This window comes from Acomys russatus, chromosome 22, assembly GCF_903995435.1.
Source record: "Acomys russatus chromosome 22, mAcoRus1.1, whole genome shotgun sequence".
Lineage (NCBI taxonomy): Eukaryota > Metazoa > Chordata > Mammalia > Rodentia > Muridae > Acomys > Acomys russatus.
The window spans coordinates 25,399,333-25,416,466 of NC_067158.1; the positions used below are offsets into that span (position 1 = coordinate 25,399,333).

The 17,134-nt window shown below is 48.1% G+C and overlaps 1 protein-coding gene across 1 annotated transcript in view; it reads right to left on the reverse strand.

Moving 5' to 3' along the window:
• Positions 1-681: 681 nt before the first annotated feature.
• The window catches only part of Letm1 (leucine zipper and EF-hand containing transmembrane protein 1), a 36,976-nt gene continuing 20,523 nt past the window's right edge, over positions 682-17,134 (reverse strand). Inside the window, 9 exon segments of the mRNA XM_051164769.1 lie at positions 682-1,776; positions 3,301-3,439; positions 4,690-4,877; positions 6,384-6,518; positions 9,929-9,976; positions 9,978-10,064; positions 10,691-10,831; positions 11,214-11,345; positions 13,741-13,860. Of these exon segments, the coding sequence (XP_051020726.1) occupies positions 1,627-1,776; positions 3,301-3,439; positions 4,690-4,877; positions 6,384-6,518; positions 9,929-9,976; positions 9,978-10,064; positions 10,691-10,831; positions 11,214-11,345; positions 13,741-13,860 (1,140 nt within the window). The 3' untranslated portion in view covers positions 682-1,626.

A 17,134-nucleotide genomic window follows, 5' to 3' on the forward strand; every position in this document is an offset into this window, starting at 1 on the left:
AGGGAATCCGAGTCAGCAATGGTCAACACAGTGCACTGACAGTACCCAGTAATACAAGAAAGACTCAGGACGACGGGCGCACACAGGGCAGGCTCCAGAATGCTGGTCACAGGAAATACCCTCCACAGTGGGGACACATTTGCAACCACAGTCTTGTTCTCAGAAGTATACCTGACAGCTGGAGCCAGACTGCCAGGATGCACCAGCATTCCCGGATGTGACCGTGCATCCACTAGGCTCCTTCACTGTTACTCTGCACAGGTTTACATGTAAGATTCACTGTGTTCCTGCTTAGCATCATATGCTTCCTTAACACTCAAGAAAGAAGTGTCAACACACCAACAAAGTTCTTTCTAGTTGCTTGCTACTTCTCTGTACATCTTCCAAATCTTGTCTGGAGTCAAGAAGGATTTTTTTTTTTTCCTGGACAGGGCCTGGCTAAGTAGTCCAAGCTGACCTCACCATCTTCCTCCCTCTATGCTTCTAGGATGGGGCTACAGTGGGAGGGTGAGGCCACAGGGCACCCAGCCCTGGCCTGCCCAAGTGAAAAGGGCTGCTGGCAGGCAGGGAACACATTGCTGAAAGCTCTGTGGCACCACAGGACTGCTTCCTCACTCCCTGGGGGCAGGAGCACAGCCACGGGGGGCAGCTTTTGCTAGAAAAGCCGAAGCCTGAGCCTGTAGCATGCTGAGACTCCCTCATGAAGCCCCATCTTGGCCACTGTCCTGTGACAGCACTTAAAAGCCACATAAAGCCTCAGGTATATCCAGGTTGCAGGCGTCAGTGCTATCCTCCAGGCCTGTTCAGCAACATGGACTGCCCAATAGGAAATACTTCATTTTAAAGGCCTCTTCAGTGTGTCACTCACTGTATCAGGAATTACTCATGAATTAGGCGGAAGGTCATGTATGAAAATTGAGTACTAGTCCATTAAACAATTATTAGGTGGAGATCAATGGTAAATTGAGAAAGATCCAGTCACCATGCCTCAGAATCCATGCAGGACAGACACTGCTGCCAGGGACCTGTAGTTAAGACAGCTGTGGAGGTGTGAGCACACAGATCTTTGTACACTGGCATTTAGGAATCCCAAGTCCTCAGACTGACTGCGTCTTCAGAGCAGAGGAGTCCTGCGTTTGTGTTTGTCTAACTCCTAGCCAAGGCCTCCGTGGGACACACAGGCACAGCCACAGGCTCTGCACAGGTGCTGGGAGTCCAGTGGTCCTCACTCTCTTCTCAAGGGACCCTGAGCCAGTAAGGATACATACACAGAAATGCCTTCCTACCAAGCCTGGCCAGAGCTCTCTTTGAAGCCATAGGTCAGTGTGGGGCTACAATCCCATTGGTGGCTATAGCCTTAACCGAAGGGTTGCGGCCATTTGCTTGTCACTCATGGCGTGAGTCCAGGCAGTCACCCAGAGGGCTCCAGGGCTCTGGCCTGACTGAATCTTCGTGGAATGATGAAATTAAAATTTACTTGATTATGGAAGTTTCTGATTTATTCCAGACAAAAATATTAGATTTGCCACTAAGAATCACCGCAAAGCAGTCACTCTTGTGTCGCTCCCACTGTGGCTGGCGCAGCATGATGAAAGCAGGCCCTGTGGGGCTGGAAGCCAGGCAGCTCTAATTCTTCACCTCTGCGGCTTCTTTCTCAGCCTTCTCCTTGGCTTTCTCCTTCTCTTCCACCTTTTCCTCCTTCTCTAGTGTGGCCACAATTTCAGCTACTTGGGTGGTAGAGATCTGAACGTCCTCTTTATCCACCAAGTCGATTACCTGCACGCACAGGAGACAAGACTTAGGAGGCGTCCTACCGCTGCGCTTATCTGTTGTCCCGTGACAGCTCTGGGCACTCGCCGCCATTTTACAGCATGCCGTGGGTGCCTGGGCGGCTCCTGCTGCTCTAGCACTCAAGAACCTCAGCCCTCCACGGGCCACAAGCTTCACAGCAAGGCTGTGCCATCAGTTCCCTATCCCAGCCAGCATGACCCTGCCAACTGCTGGAGGCTAGGATCTGCCCTGAATGTGGCTTCCCCGGTACAGCAAGGGGTGAGCGCTGGAGTACATCTGCTCCTGCAGTGTGGACTGAGGAGAAAGCATGGAAAATGTTCAGCATGGGTGTCTGATAGTGCCTGTTTAAAGATGGAACTAAAGGTAATTACCCAATATCTTGTCAGGTGTGCTGAGAACCCTGAAGACAGTGGGCAGAGATTTTTTTTCCCCCCCTCAAAACATGTCTTAGGATTTAAGTAGGTCCATGACAATTTGCAGTCTGAAATCTAGACCTCCCCTAGAAGCTAGATCCCGAATCAGGTCTTGTGGGCTGACGTACCTGGAGCTTAGCCACCATCCCTACAAGTTCTACCCACTCAGCATCTCTCAGTTTTCAAGCGGCCTCAGGGGTCTTGGTAGAGCTGTTTACCCTGCTCCCCAGATCTAGCAGGGATGCAGAAACAGTGCAAGGGGGTGCGCTAGAGTGGGCCTATGACAGGGCAGGGACTCATTTTGTTATCTCACCAACGTTTGTGACTTTAGTAACTTAATTACAGTGTAATTTCAAATGAGAGCAAAGGGCTGAGGCACTTGGGCCTGCAGACCTGACCTCCTGATAAAGTCTTTTTTTATTTTTAAGGATTTATTTTTATTATGGGCATTGGTGTTTTGCCTGTCTCCATCTGTGTAATGGTGTCAGATCCCCTGGAGCCAGAGTTACAAAAAGTTATGAGCTGCCATGTGGGGGTAAGAATTGAACCCTAGTCCTCTGTAAGAACAGCCAGTATGCAGGATGGAGAGATGGCTCAGTGGTTAAAAGCACTGATTGCTCTTCCAGAGGACCAGGGTTCAATTTCCAGTACCTACATGGCAGCTCACAACTGTCTGTAACTGCAAGATCTGACACCTTCACACGGACATACATTCAGATAAAATACCAATGTAAATAATTAAACCAAGAAACAAACAAACAAAAAACCCAAAACAGGAGCTGGGTGTGGTGGCGCACGCCTTTAATCCCAGCACTCAGGAGGCAGAGGCAGAGGCAGGTGGATCACTGTGAGTTCGAGGCCAGCCTGGTCTACAAAGTGAGTCCAGGACAGCCAAGGCCACACAGAGAAACCCTGTCTCAAAACAAAACAAAACAAAACAAAACAAAAAACACAAAAAACCCCCCAAAACAGCCAATGAGCCATCTCTCCAGCCCCCTCCTGATAGTCCGAGGGTTCTGAATAAGCAGCCCCTCCCCACTCCCTGGGCCCTAAAGCAGGAAAGCAGCCATGCCGGCCCGCCTGGCTCAGCCCTCACCTTGACAAGGTCATCGATGTTGACGTTGCCATCCTTGTTCTCATCCAGGGCCGAGGCCAAACTGACCAGCTTGTGTTCTGGAATGTGCTTGATTTGCTTCATGGCGCTGATGAGCTCACTGACGCTGATGACACTCTCCCTGGGGAGTACAGTTTGCATGGGATACTGGCCAGGGGCTTGGTCTCAGGCCTCACTCACAGCTCTTCCCGTAGGCTCTGATCCTGGAGCCAAGCATGAACTGGGAACATCAGCATGACTTCTCCCACAGTGAGATCCTAAGGCTCTTTCCCTTTAAGAAGCAAGGCCAGCATGGGCACTGATAGAAAGCATCCTAGATGCTGGAGAGATTGTTCAGCAGTTGCTATCAGTGCTCTTTCTGCATGAGGACCTGACTTTAAATCCTCAGAACATACGTAAAAAGCTGGGAGTGGTCATAGGTGTGCCTATTATAACCCCAGTGCTATTGGGTGGGGGCACAAATAGGAAGACTTGTAGGTTGACAGCCTCCATGTGCACACAAGTGTGTATACTAGCACACACACACTTGTTCATACATACTATACACACACACACACACACACACACACACACACACACACTTAAAAAAAAACTTGAGGGCCGGAGAGATGGTTCTCTTCAAAGACGTGCAGAAAAAACATTAATACATTAAAAAAAAAAAAAAGTGAAAAAAAAGAAAAAAAAAAAAACCCTTGAGGCTGGAGATGGTTCAGTGGTTAAAAGCAATTACTGCTCTTGTAGAGGACTTGAGTCCATGGAAACCACACACATGTGCACATCCTCACAGCGGGGAGCACCACAGTCTTCCAGAGAGCCAATGGCCAATTCAAAAGAGCAGACATCCTCACCTGGAGGTAACAAGAGTCCCCGGACACAGGCTTGGAGCAGAGTCAGAGCCCAGCTGCAGCCACCTGCCCTCACTGAAGACTCTATGGTCAGGACTTGTGCCAAGTAGCTGAGCCACAGTCTGCAGTGTGTCACTGTTTTCTGCTAGCTACTCAGGAAGGCAGACTGCCCACAACAGTATCATAATACTAGGGTTAGAAATGGGAGGAAGCAGGAGAAAACCTGAAGGTTTGAAGAACCAGGAGCCAAGTGACGTTATGACTACAGTGGAAGGGGATGGCCCCATGGAAGGGAAGGTGGACCAGGGGACAAGGATAGGGAGCAGGCACATCTGAACTACCTAGGCAAAACAAAAACAGGGATACAGAAAGGAAAATCAGAGTGAGGGCCTCTTGTGATCCTGGCTGCCCCTGGCCCTCGGTGGGGTGGGCAGGCACAGGCCAAAGAGATATGCTTTGGAATTCGATTGCAGCCTAGCAGCCTGTCTGCTGCAGGCCAGGCGAGATGAGCTTGTGGCTCACTTACCCTGTTGGAGAGCTCTCCTTGGGGCCCAGTTTGCCATTCTGTTGACTGGTCTCCAGCTGTGCAATTAGGCCATCGATCTGCCCAATCATCTGCTGGACTCGCTTTGTCAGTCTCTTGCTAGCTTTGGATTCTTCTATGTATTTCTCATCACCCGTCTTTGAAAGCTCCTTCTTGATCTCCTGTAAGTCCTAATTTAAAAAGGTTTATCCCAAAAAACAGGGAGGCTCTAAATTAATTTGAACTTGAAAAAGAATTAGTTTGTGCTGGGGCGTGCTCAGTGGTACAATGCATCCTACCACGCAGAGGGTCCTGTGTCAGATCCCTAGCAACTCAGAACAAAAGTCAGGCAAACAAAAGAATTAAACTCAGCCTCAGAAGGTTGGAAGATCATATGTCTATCATGCAAATTTGTTGTTATTAACTTAGTTTTGTAAGTGCAAACTTTTTTTTTTATTAGAGGGAAAAAAATGTATTCTGAACTTCAACTTCCTTTGTAGTTACTAAAGAATAAATATAAAGGCTCCAGGAGGGCTGGAGAGATGGCTCAGAGGTTAAGAGCACTGACTGTTCTTCCAGAGGTCCTGAATTCAATTCCCAGGAACCACATGGTAGCTCACAACCATCTATAATGTGATCTAATGTCCTCTTCTGGCCTGCAGGTATACATGCAGAGCATTGTCTACATAATAATAAATAAATAAAATATTAAAAAAAAAAAAAAAGGCTCCAGGAAACCTGAAGATCTGCTTTCTTTACATGGGTGACCAATCACAGGGACATAAGCAGGGTGAGGAGCAGAGGGATTGGGGCACTGTCTTGTCTGTCTGGTGAAAAATGTGGCTTCGGTTGTCGGGTATGGTGGGGTACACCTGTAATCCCAGCACTTGGGAGGCAGAGGCAAGAGGATCTCTGAGTTCGAGGCCAGCCAGGTCTACAAAGTTAAGTCCAGGACAGTCAACGCTACACAGAGCTTGCCTCGAGAAAAAAAAAAAATGGCTTCTGTGGAGAAGTCATACAGCCAGAGGGAGCTACCACAGGGAAGGTGAGATTTTTTAAAATTGATTTTTAACAATCTCTAAATCATTACTGTCCCAATATAGTGAGGATAATGGCACTGTTACCTCAGATCAGAAAACAATGTGTGATGGGGCTGAGGGTATGTCTTAGAGGAACAGCTCTAGTCTAGCACACTCAAGGCCCTGGGTCAGTCCTGGCACTATGAAAGAAAGAAAAGGAGGGAGGGAAAGAGGGAAAGGAGGGACAACCACTAGATAGGAAAAGAAAGAAGAATCTTGGAGGGTCATGAATGAAAGTAAGAGCTCAAGTATGAAGTGGCCAAGCCGCTTATGTGGCACCTAGGTTTTGATGCCCATCACTATCTACTTAGCCACAGCAAAGGTCATTTATGACAAGGTGACCCAGTTAGAGTCACAGTGGAAGCGCTCTGGGATGACCTTTCTTCTCTGGTGCTGGGTCTAATCTCAGGGCTTGTCCAAGCCTTGTGCTCTACTGCTCAACTAGATCCCGGGTCAAAATTTACATTCCATTTGATTCTCTCCAAATTCTCTCTGGCCAGCTTGTTATATATGTGACAGGAATGTTTCTCCATGATTTGGGGTCTGATAAAGCTGTATTCCCCACCCCCCTCTTCAGTGTCAGCCCAGGCCCTGAGCGGCGGATGGAGAGCCACCCACCTCACTGTAGTCCTGGACGTCCTCTTTCAGCAGCTCCAGCTCCTCCTTCTCCTTGGTCAGGGACTTCTTCTGCTCCTGCAGCTTAGAGCAGGCATCGCTGAGGATGTCAATCTCCTCCTTGGTTATCTCTTCTCCCTGGAAGAAATGCATAAGTACATAAATCCAGGTCAAGGGAACAAAGAGCTTCTGTTTCTAAACGTTGAAAGCCTTTCTGCTCACACCACATAGGCAAGCACCCGAGGAAACCTCAAGTGAGCTGCAACTCGGCTGTGCTGGCTGTGGCATGGCTGTCGGTGTCTTCTTGGTGTGCCAGCAGACTGAGTACACTGGTCGTCCCCAGACGCTCCCTTATAGTCCCCAGGATTCCATCCCCAGGCATGACTGACTTGCCTTCTGCTCTGTAGGACAGCCTTTATTTTACAGAACTTTATAAGAGAAGAAAAACCAGCTCTGCCTCTTTTGATCAACTCACCTATTTTGACAGTATTCTAATCTGGACAGCAACATCAAAGCACATCTTCCTCCTTCCTATTGGCTTTCAGTGACCATAATGACAACTGCTGTGAATGTCTGTGTATTGGAGTAAAGCAAACTCACAGGGTATGAGTTTGCTGTTTTAAAAAAACCATCAAAGTTGTACTGGAGAGATGGCTCAGAGGTTAAGAGCAGTGGCTACTCTTCCAAAGGTCCTGAGTTTAATTCCCAGCAACCACAGGGTGGCTCACAGCCATCTATAATGAGATTTGGTGCCCTCTTCTGGTGTGCAGGCATACATGCAGGCAGAACACGGCATACATAATAAATAAATAAATCTTTTTTTTGTTTTTTGTTTTTCTGTGTTTCAGGGTTTCTCTGTGTAGCCTTGGCTGCCCTGGACTCTTTTTGTAGACCAGGCTAGCCTCCACCTCTCAGCGATCCACCTGCCTCTGTCTCCCAAGTGCTGGGATTAAAGGTGTGTGCCACCATGCCCGGCTAAATAAATAAATCTTAAGAAAAAAGAAAGAAGAAATAGAAAGGGGCCGGGCAGGTGGCACATCCCTTTAATCTCAGCACTCGGAAGCAGAGGCAGGTGGATCACTGTGAGTTAGAGGCCAGCCTGGTCTACAGAGCAAATCCAGGACAGCCAAGGCTACACAGAGAAACCCTGTCTCGACAAAAACAAACACCCAAACAAAAAACAAAACAACAACAAAAAACAAAAAAAAGAAAGAAAGAAAAAGAAACCACAAAAGTGATATCCATATCCTCACCAACACTGGATGGACTCTGAGCATGCTATGCAAGCACTCTAATGGAATCACATCCTCAACCTTATTTTACATTTTAAAAGTTGTTTGTTTCTATATGTATCTGTACAGGTGTGTTTTGCCTACATGTATGTCTGTGCACCACATGTCTGCTTTACTCCTGAGGAGACCAGAAGAGGGCACTGGACCCCCTGAGGCTGGAGTTACAGACAGTTGTGAGCTACCCAGTGGCTGCTGAGAATCAAACCTTGTCTTATGGAAGAACTGTCAGTGCTCCCCCCGCCCTTTTTAAAAAAGATTTATTTATTTATTTATTTATTTATTATGTTTACAGTGTTCTGCCTGCAGTCCAGATGAGGGCACCAGATCTCATTACAGATGGTTGTGAGCTACCATGTGGTTGCTGGGAATTGAACTCAGAACCTCTGGAAGAGCAGGCGGTGTTCTTAGCCTCTGAGCCATCTCTCCAGGCCCCAGTCAGTGCTCTTAACCTCTGAGCTGTTTCCCTAACTCTGCTATTTTACTTTTTATTTGGATACAGGCTTTCCCTAATTTGCCCTGCCTGTCTTTGAACTTGAGAGCCTCTTGAGAAGCTGAGCCATCTGGCTCAGTCTTCACAATTCCAAAATATATTCTTGTTTACTAAGTGGTGAGAAGTGTACTTACTATCTTTATTTGTTGTCATGGTTACTGTTGCTGTTGTTACTATTACTATTAGCGGCAGCAGCAGTACTAGTACTCATACTAGCACTAGTAGTAGCAGTGTGTGTCTGCCTCCTGAGTACTGGAGTTGAAGGCATGAGCTGCTTTGCTAGGTCTGAGCTTTTTTAGAGTTACCCTTTTAACTGTATGTGTGTGTGGTAATGTGCACGTGAGTGCAGGTGCTCAAGGTGAGCAGAGGTGTCAGGCCCTGCAGCTAGAGCTAAAGAGAACAGGACCTGAAGTCCTCTGCAAGAACAGTGCAGCTGGTAAGCCGTCTCACCACCTCCACTTTGTTCTGCAGGGTAGGACTTGGAGGTTATCAACTCAGCTAGTTGGCCATCAACCCCCAAGGGTCGCCCTGCCTCTGCCTCACAGTCTGCTTCTGCAGCAATGTCCAGGCCTGACCTTGAGTCCAGGTTTTGTGGACTTCTGCCACTACTTAGCCTTGATCATGCCATATGTCTGTTCTGGGGTCTCCTGGGCCACACAGCAGTCCCCCCGTCCCCCCCACAATAGGGTTTCTTTCTCTTGTCCTGGCTGCCCTTACTTTGTAGACCAGGCTGTCCTCGAATGCACAGAAATCCTACCTCTGCCTTGGCAGTGCTGGGATTAAAGGCTCAGCCTGCTTTTTATAGGCCAATTTTCAGAGGAACCCTCTAGGCTCTGCTGGGCCCGCCCATGCTTGCTTCCCCTTCTCAGCACGGCAGAGTATCAGTAGCCAGGCCAGGGTCAGAAACTTCCTCCTATCTCTTGCAAAGGCCAAGTGTGAAGCAGAGGCAGCCCTTCACACTTCTGCTCGCATCAAGAACGAGTCTTACCCCTTCTCTGAGCCCTGCATGTGATCCTGATCATCTATTCTCTTCAAGACATTCAGGGCTTTTGCTATACAAGACCCCAGGCAGAGACCTTCTTGAACTCACAGCTTCATCTAGATGTCTGTCTGTCTGTCTGTCTGTCTGTCTCTGTCTCTCAGCTACCAAGTTGTCCCCATCCACTTAGGAGAGTTTTCATCTGCCCAGCACACCTGAACATCTGCTCCTGCATGTGGAATCATCTGACATACCAGGACAGAAGGTCCCTGAAGGCTTTTCATGTTCTGACCAGTTCACTGACAACAAGCTGACAGGGGTGTCTCAAGAAGAATCACACCTAATCACCCAACAAATGACACCAGGGTGGGCCTCTGCAGAGGAAGCTCGGATGTGAAGGCCCAGCCCTCATCTCCTCCCACTGGCCAACAGAGGGACAAAGGCCTAGAAACCCTGGAGTGGCATGGCAGCCTAAGCTCAGTGTCAGAGGCTCTAAGCTTCTCATACTCCTGAACATTCTGTACTCCAGGCCACCACTACACCTCACCAGAGGCTCCAAGTATTCCTGGGGGCTCCGCGGCTGTGGAGGAGAGGCCCACCTCCATACCCCAATACATAGAATGAATGAGTCAAAGGGGCTTTCCGACAAAACATACTGTGATCTCTGGGAGGGTCTGAGTGTGGACTGGTAGGAGGGTAAGAGGGTGCCCTGCCCAGCAAGACCTCTTTAGGAAATAAGGGACCACACAGCCCAGCCCTCCCCCTCCCCTAGTCAGGTGTGACTCACCTTCAAACCTTCCAGCACAGGTGCTGTATCCTTCAGTACCTCTGAGGGGCAGGATCACATCAGACACCTCTGGCTGAAGCTCGGCCCCTGGCTTCGCAGGGATGGTGGCTTCTGCTACTTCTGGCCGGATGTCCTTCTGAAATGTAAGCAGTACCACAGTCACCCTGGTCACTAGGCTTTGGCTCTAAGCTCAGCAGGTGGCCTTGACAGGTCAGACCTGGAATCCTCCGCTAAGTGGTAAAGGAGACCTACTGATCGCTGCCCAGAAGCAGCAGTTCCCACGCCAGGATGAGCAGGCCACAGATTCAGTCAGAGCATGCTCCTCATCTCTGAATGGAGTCTAGGTGAAGGTATGCGCATTAATAACCCAGGCAACTCCAAGCCCCAGTCACAGCACAGCTTGCTGCAGCTTCTGAGACCAGAGAGCCAAGAGGTGAGTACCCACACACCCATCACAGGGAAGCAGCAACTCTTAGGAAAACGACCCTGAGAAGCTGGGTCCCTTGATGACTCCTGCTTGGGTGCTAAGCTGGCCGCTCCTATGGCAATGGTGACCAGGGTTAGAAGCACATCATGTCTTCTATTGCACTGTCCCTGACAGCTGTAGCTCTACAGTCAAGCACTCCTGTGTTGTACTATTTGACCCCTGCAGGGAAAGACGAGATCGGACCGAGAGCACATGCATCGCCACAAGGCAGGCTCTAAGGAGCTTGGACGGGACCGCCCTGAGTCCCAGAGTGTCAGCCAGTGCAGCCTGCTCACCACAGCCTCAGCAGCCCTCTGCAGCTCTTCCAGGTGTTCCTGCTGGATGGCCGCCTCCTCCTGCAGCGTGGCCTCCAGCTTTGCCTTGTTGTCTACCTGTTCGCCCTCCACCTCTGCCGCTTTCACCTGGGCTTCCTTTGCCTTCAGAGGAGACAGGAGAAAGGAGAAGGTAACTGCAGAGAGCCTGAAGTGCCAGACATGCTGCCCTTACCTCTGAGCAATGTTACCACCTGGAAGGCCTTCCCACAAAGCAAGAAAGTAACTAATGACATGTTGCCTCCTAATTGTTTAGAGGTCCCAAGCTCCCCAAGCTCCACCAGAGCACTGTTGAGTTACATCATAAGCAGAACTCAAATACACTACCTTGGCACTGCTGTGCCTGAGACTGCGCCATATAGGGGCAGGGCAGGGAGACAGCAGGGAGCTAAGGAAGAGGACAAGAAGACCAAGGTCTCCTGGAGGTCATGGTCCCAATCCCAACCCCACAGAGATAACAAGCCAAAGGTCTTCTGACAACACATACCACAATTTCTGGAAGGGTCTGCAAGGTGGACTTGAGCTGGTCAGCAGGTGAAAGGGTGTCTGGGAGGTACATAGCCCGGGACAGTATGAGCAGTGATGTGGGGATCTCGTGATGCAGGTGCAAGTCCAGCCACTGTAACCAAAGCACATTCATTGCCCAGGCTGTCCTTGCCTGACCCCGCAGCCCCATGTCTCTTGTGAGGCGCTGGGCTGCTCACCCCAGGGTTCCCTTCTGTTGCTTAGCTGACAGATACAGATTCTGAGTGCCACAAGCAAATGTGACGTGAGTAAATATTTCATTAAGTCACTAAAATGCATTTCCCAAAAGTGAAATTTCAAAAATATCTTTTGGGGGCTGAAAATAGCACTTGCTGCTCCTTCAGAGGAGCAACATTCACATAGCAGCTTACAACTATTTTTAACTCCAGTTCCAGGGGATCTGACACCCTCTTCTGGCCTCCATGGGCACCTGCATGCATGAGGTACACAAACATATACACAATACCCATACAAGTAAAATATATATTTAAAAATTCAATATATATATAATATAAAGTACACACACATACAAACCCACCCTTCAGTAAACTGAACAACTGAGTATCAGCTCCAGGTACCTTGAGAATGGTTAGTGTGTTCTGTTCTTAAAAACAGCCAGGCGAAGCCCGGCGGTGGTGGTGGTGCACGCCTCTAATCCCAGAACTCGGGAGGCAGAGGCTGGTGGTCTGCAAAGTGAGTCCAGCCCAGCCAAGGCTACACAGAGAAACTATATCTCGAAAAAACAAAAAACAAAACAAAACAAAACAAAACAAACCCCAGCCAGGCATGGTAGCACACACCTGTGATCCCAGGGAGACTGAGGCAGGTAGACTGCTGTGAGTTTAAGGCCAGCCTGGTGGCTTCTACGAAGTAAGTCCAGGACAGCCAAGACTACACAGAGAAAGTCTATCTAGAAAAAACCCAAACCCAAAACCCCTGGCTGGCATACTGGCCCAGGAACGGTGTGCTTCTCTGTAATCCCTGTGCTAGCTGAGGCAGGAGAACCACACATTTCATGGCAGCCTGGGCTATATAACCCGATGCTTTAAAAAAATTAAAAAAAAAAAAAAAAGAGCCAGGTGGCGGCACACGCCTTTAATCCCAGCACTCTGGAGGCAGAGGCAGGCGGATCTCTGTGAGTTCAAGGCCAGCCTGGTCTACAAAGTGAGTCCAAGACAGGCAAGGTTACACAGAGAAACCCTGTCTTGAAAAACCAAATAAAATAAAATAAATAAATAATTAATTAAAAAGGCATAGGATATGATACACATATATCACATGGTACCCATTACTATTTGTAACATTTATGTCTTTATTCATTTGAAAGGAGGGTAGCAACACACTGTCACAGAGGCATATGAATGAAGTCAGAGACTCAGTTCTTCCTATCACATGGGCTCTGGGAATCAAACTTGGAAGCAAGCACCTTTACTCATGGAGCCATCTTACTGTTTCATGTGTTTAGATATAAGGCAGGTGGATCGCTGTGAGTTCGAGGCCAGCCCAGTCTACAAAGTGAGTCCAGGACAGCCAGGGCTACATGGAGAAACCCTGTCTCGGAAAAAAAAAAAAAAATGTTATAACAAAGAACTCACTCTGTAGACCAGGCTGGCCTTGAACTCAGAGATTTGCCTGCCTCTGCCTCCCAAGTGCTGGGATTAAAGGTGTGTGCCACCACAACTGGCTTCATGAGTTTGTTTATAGATTTCACAACTTGAGTTTGATTCCCAGATTCCATTGGTGGCATGAGAGAACAGATTACTGACAATTGTCCTCTGACGTTCACACAAGAACATAAAATGAGTTTACACTCATGTGCAGGCATGTCATGGATTCATGCCTATCAGGGTACTTTAGTGACACCAAGACAGCCTTTCAAGTGGACAGAAAAGGCTGTTATGTTTTGTTCACACACTGAACACAGGGTAATAGATGAGAAGAGGGGCTAGAGAGACAGCTCAGCTGTTAGCAGCACTTGATCTGATAGAGGTCCTGGGTTCAGTTCCCAGATGCATGCTTACAATTGTCTGTAACTCTAGTTCCAGGGGACCCAACACCTTCTCTTAACCTCTGAGAGCACCAGGAATGCAAGTGATACATACACATACATGCAGGCAAAACACTCATACACATAAACATACAGTAAATAAATCTTTAAAGACCTCTTTCTTTCTCTCTGTTTGCTTGTTCTGGGACAAAACTCAGTGATCCCTCTGTTTCAGCATGCATGCTTCCATGTGTTGAGGATGGAATTCTGGGCATTACGTGTGCCAGATATGCATTCACTTGGACCATTCCCCTACCTTTTCTAGTTTGAAGATACCTCCTCCCTGCAAAACACACACACACACACACACACACACACACACACACACACACACACACACACACACACACACACACACACACAGCCTGTGCTGGTCTGGAGCAAAGGTAGGCAAGAGGAGAAAGCTATGAACCTACTGCCACCAGCCACTAAGGCCACATACCTGTTTTAACTGGCCTTTCAGACGGTCTTCTGTGACACCAAGTGCTCGCATGCCTCGTGCTCGACATGCTGCCTGCAATTCCTTGACAGTCAGACTGTTCACTCCTTCCTCGGAAATCAGCTGGGAAAGAAAGTAAGCAAGCCATGACTGATTTTCAAGATCATGCCAGATCTACAACACGGCTGTTAACACAACTTGGGTAAAAAAAAGTATTGAATTAGAAACCATTTTCCTGGCTCTAGAGAGATGGCTCATCAGTTATGAGCACTTGTTGCCCTTGCAGAAGACCTGGATTTGGTTCCCAGCACCCACATGTTAGCTTACAAGCATCTATAGTTCCAGGTGGTCTGATGCCCTCTTCTGACATCCATGGGCACCAGGCACTCAGGTGGGTAAAACATTCATACACATACAATTTTAAAAGCTAAAAGGGGAGGCTTGGTGGCACTCAGAGAAAGAATAAGCAGGCTACCAAGATGAGACTTGATAGCCTATGACCATATAGTGGGGGAGGAGGTCCCCTCTGTCATAGACCTAGGGGAGGGGAATAGGGTGAAAGCGGGAGGGAGGGAGGAATGGGAGGATATAAGTGATGGGACGGCAGTTGAGTTGTAATTTGAATAAATTAATTTAAAAAAAAAAGCTAAAAGAAGAGCAGGAAGAGGAGTGGCAGGAGGAAGAAGAGGAAGCAGCAGCAGCAGCCATTTTCCTGATGGTCTCTCCCTGGCACCAGAAAAAAGGAAAAAAACAAGGCAGTGCCACCAGAGCAAGTTCTGAGTCTCAATGGCCTGAGCCATCCACAGAAGATAAGGATACAATGGCCAGACTTGACCCCAAGATGTCAAAAAGCCCCCTAGATGTGATGCTAGGAAGGACCTGCTCCTTCCTGTGACAGAACTTTGTCCTGTCAGCAGAACCAGCCCTGCCCTGCCTGCCCATGACCTGCCACAGACTCTTCAGTGCCCACATACTGAGAGAGGCCCATGACCGTGAGGGCACCTTGGCCTCATACTCAGGTGTTTCCTCTGCTTCAGTTTGTGGTTCTGCAGGTCACAGTGACCTCAGTGTGCAATACAGGAGACCTGCAGACCAGAGGAAGCAACAGGTGAGAGAGAGAAGAAATGAGGCAAACACTGGGGCAACTCCGAGCCCTTGTACAGCTATCCTACTGCACCACTGCTCCACAGTCACGGACACCTGCACGCCCCTTCTCACTCTAGGCAGGACGGACCTCGTGCCTCTGAATAAGGATTCCTTATGCTGCCTTTTGTACACACCTGACTCCCATGGCTCTCACCTGTTATTTAAAGAATACCATCCATGTGGAAACACAGAAACCACACGGTAAGAACCTCTGGAGTTCCTGAGGACACATCTGGCTGCTGTGGGCATCAAAGATGGCTCCTGACTGACAGACAGCTTCTCACAGGCTGGGTAGATAATTCTGCTTACCTGTTCTCCCAGTAAGATGGGGCTATTTCTAGTTTATTAACTATGGAAAAACCTATTTTTTTGGTTGGTTTTCTTGCATCTGTTTCCCTCTGGCTACTGCAGCATTTTCTGGGAATATAGGAATGCTCTTGGAATAGAGCACATATTTGTCACAACATACAGAGTGGACCAACGGGCAGACACTCGCCTTCCTTTGCCTTCTCCCATTCCTCATCTGGGCATCTTATCTATTTTCTCTTCTCTCAGAGAACCACACCACAAGCTCTGCAGGCCTCCAACTCACTACAAAGTAGTAGTGAAGGCTGACCTGCCTCTTCTGATACTCACTTCAAAGGCTCATCTTCCATTGTATAATAATTTTGGGTAGAAAACTTTCCTTGGCATTTATGTGTATGAGTGTATGAGTGAGTGAGTGAGTGTGTGTGTGTGTACACTGTGTTGTACACATTTACAAATGTTTATACCCATTAATGTGTATACATATGTATGCACATGGATTTGGAGGCCAGAATTATATGTGGGGTGTCTTTCCTTGATCACTCTGTTTCTTTGGGGACAAGAGTCTAACTGAACCTTAAGCTCATCAATTCAGCTAGACTGCCTGGCTAATAAGCTTCAGGGAGCCACTGCCTCTGCCTACACCAGTGCTGGGCTTACAGGCTCAGACCTCGGTGCCACACTTTTCATGTGAGTTCTGTGGATCTCAACCTTTATACTCCCGTGTTCTTTCACCTGAGACCGTCTTGGTTGTGCGCATTCCTTTCTGTTTTGGTTTTTCAAAACAGGGTTTCTCTGTGTAGCCCTGGCTGTCATGAACTCACAAAGATCCGCCTGCCTCTGTTTACCAAATACTGGGATTAAAGGCGTGCACCACTACTGTTTGGTACTGTTCCTCATTCCTATGGGACTTTTTGGCTGCAAACAGAAGTCAGTATGGGAAAAGTCATCCAGCTTTCCTAGGCTCCTCAGCTTCTTTGAGGAAACCACTGTCCCTGTGCTCTTTCCCTCCAGGGAGACACATCCCTTCCTCTTACTGCTCTCCACTCTGTGCTTGTTAGTTCGAACTGGAGCATCATGGTAGGGATTTGTTCAGATGTACCGTTAGAGGTTTACTCCTCCTCCACCTCCTTCTTTTTTCTTCCCTGAGACAGGGTTTCTCTGTATAGCCCTGGCTGTTCTGGAACTTACATTGTAGACCAGGCTGTCCTTACACTCAGATCCACTTGCTTCTGCCTCCCGAGTCCTGGGGTAAAAGGCATGCACCACTACCACTAAGTTCACGCTGTCTCTTAATGTCATAAATGCATATATTCTGTTGAATTTGGAAAGCTTAAGGTCATTATTTCTTCCAGGTTCTTGTGGTCCTGGTCACCCTGTTTCTCAAGTCTTCTGGGTTCTTCCAACATAAACACTGGACATTGTGCTGTGAACAGAGAGAGTGCTGCTGTTCATATTTCACCGTCTTCTGCCTGCCACCCAGAGGCAACTCCTGCCCATGGTCCCACCACTGCTGCACCCCACCACCAGGCTTCTTGTGTGGCTGTAGCTTTTCCTGCGACTCTCTACATCCTTCTGCACTTGAGGAGACTTTCCCTTCGTTCAGTTTGTAAGGTATGTTTAAACATTTATATAATGGCTGCGTCAAGGTCTCTATCAGAAGCTCGGTACAGTGGTATGTGTCTGTGGTTCTTGAAGCCTGAGGCTGGAGTTTAGTCTTGGCCTGGGCAGCAAAGCAAGACTGCTCTCTCAAAACAAAAAAAGAGCAAAACCTCTCCAGTTTGTCCAGCATCCACCACTGGCATCCACTCATTGCCTTTCTCTACCTATGGACCACTTCCTGGTTCTTGGCATGACAAGTGATTTTTCTTCCTTTTTTCTTTCTTAATAATTTTTATTACTTTTTTTTTTAAGATTTGTTTATTTATTTTAAGTATACATTGCT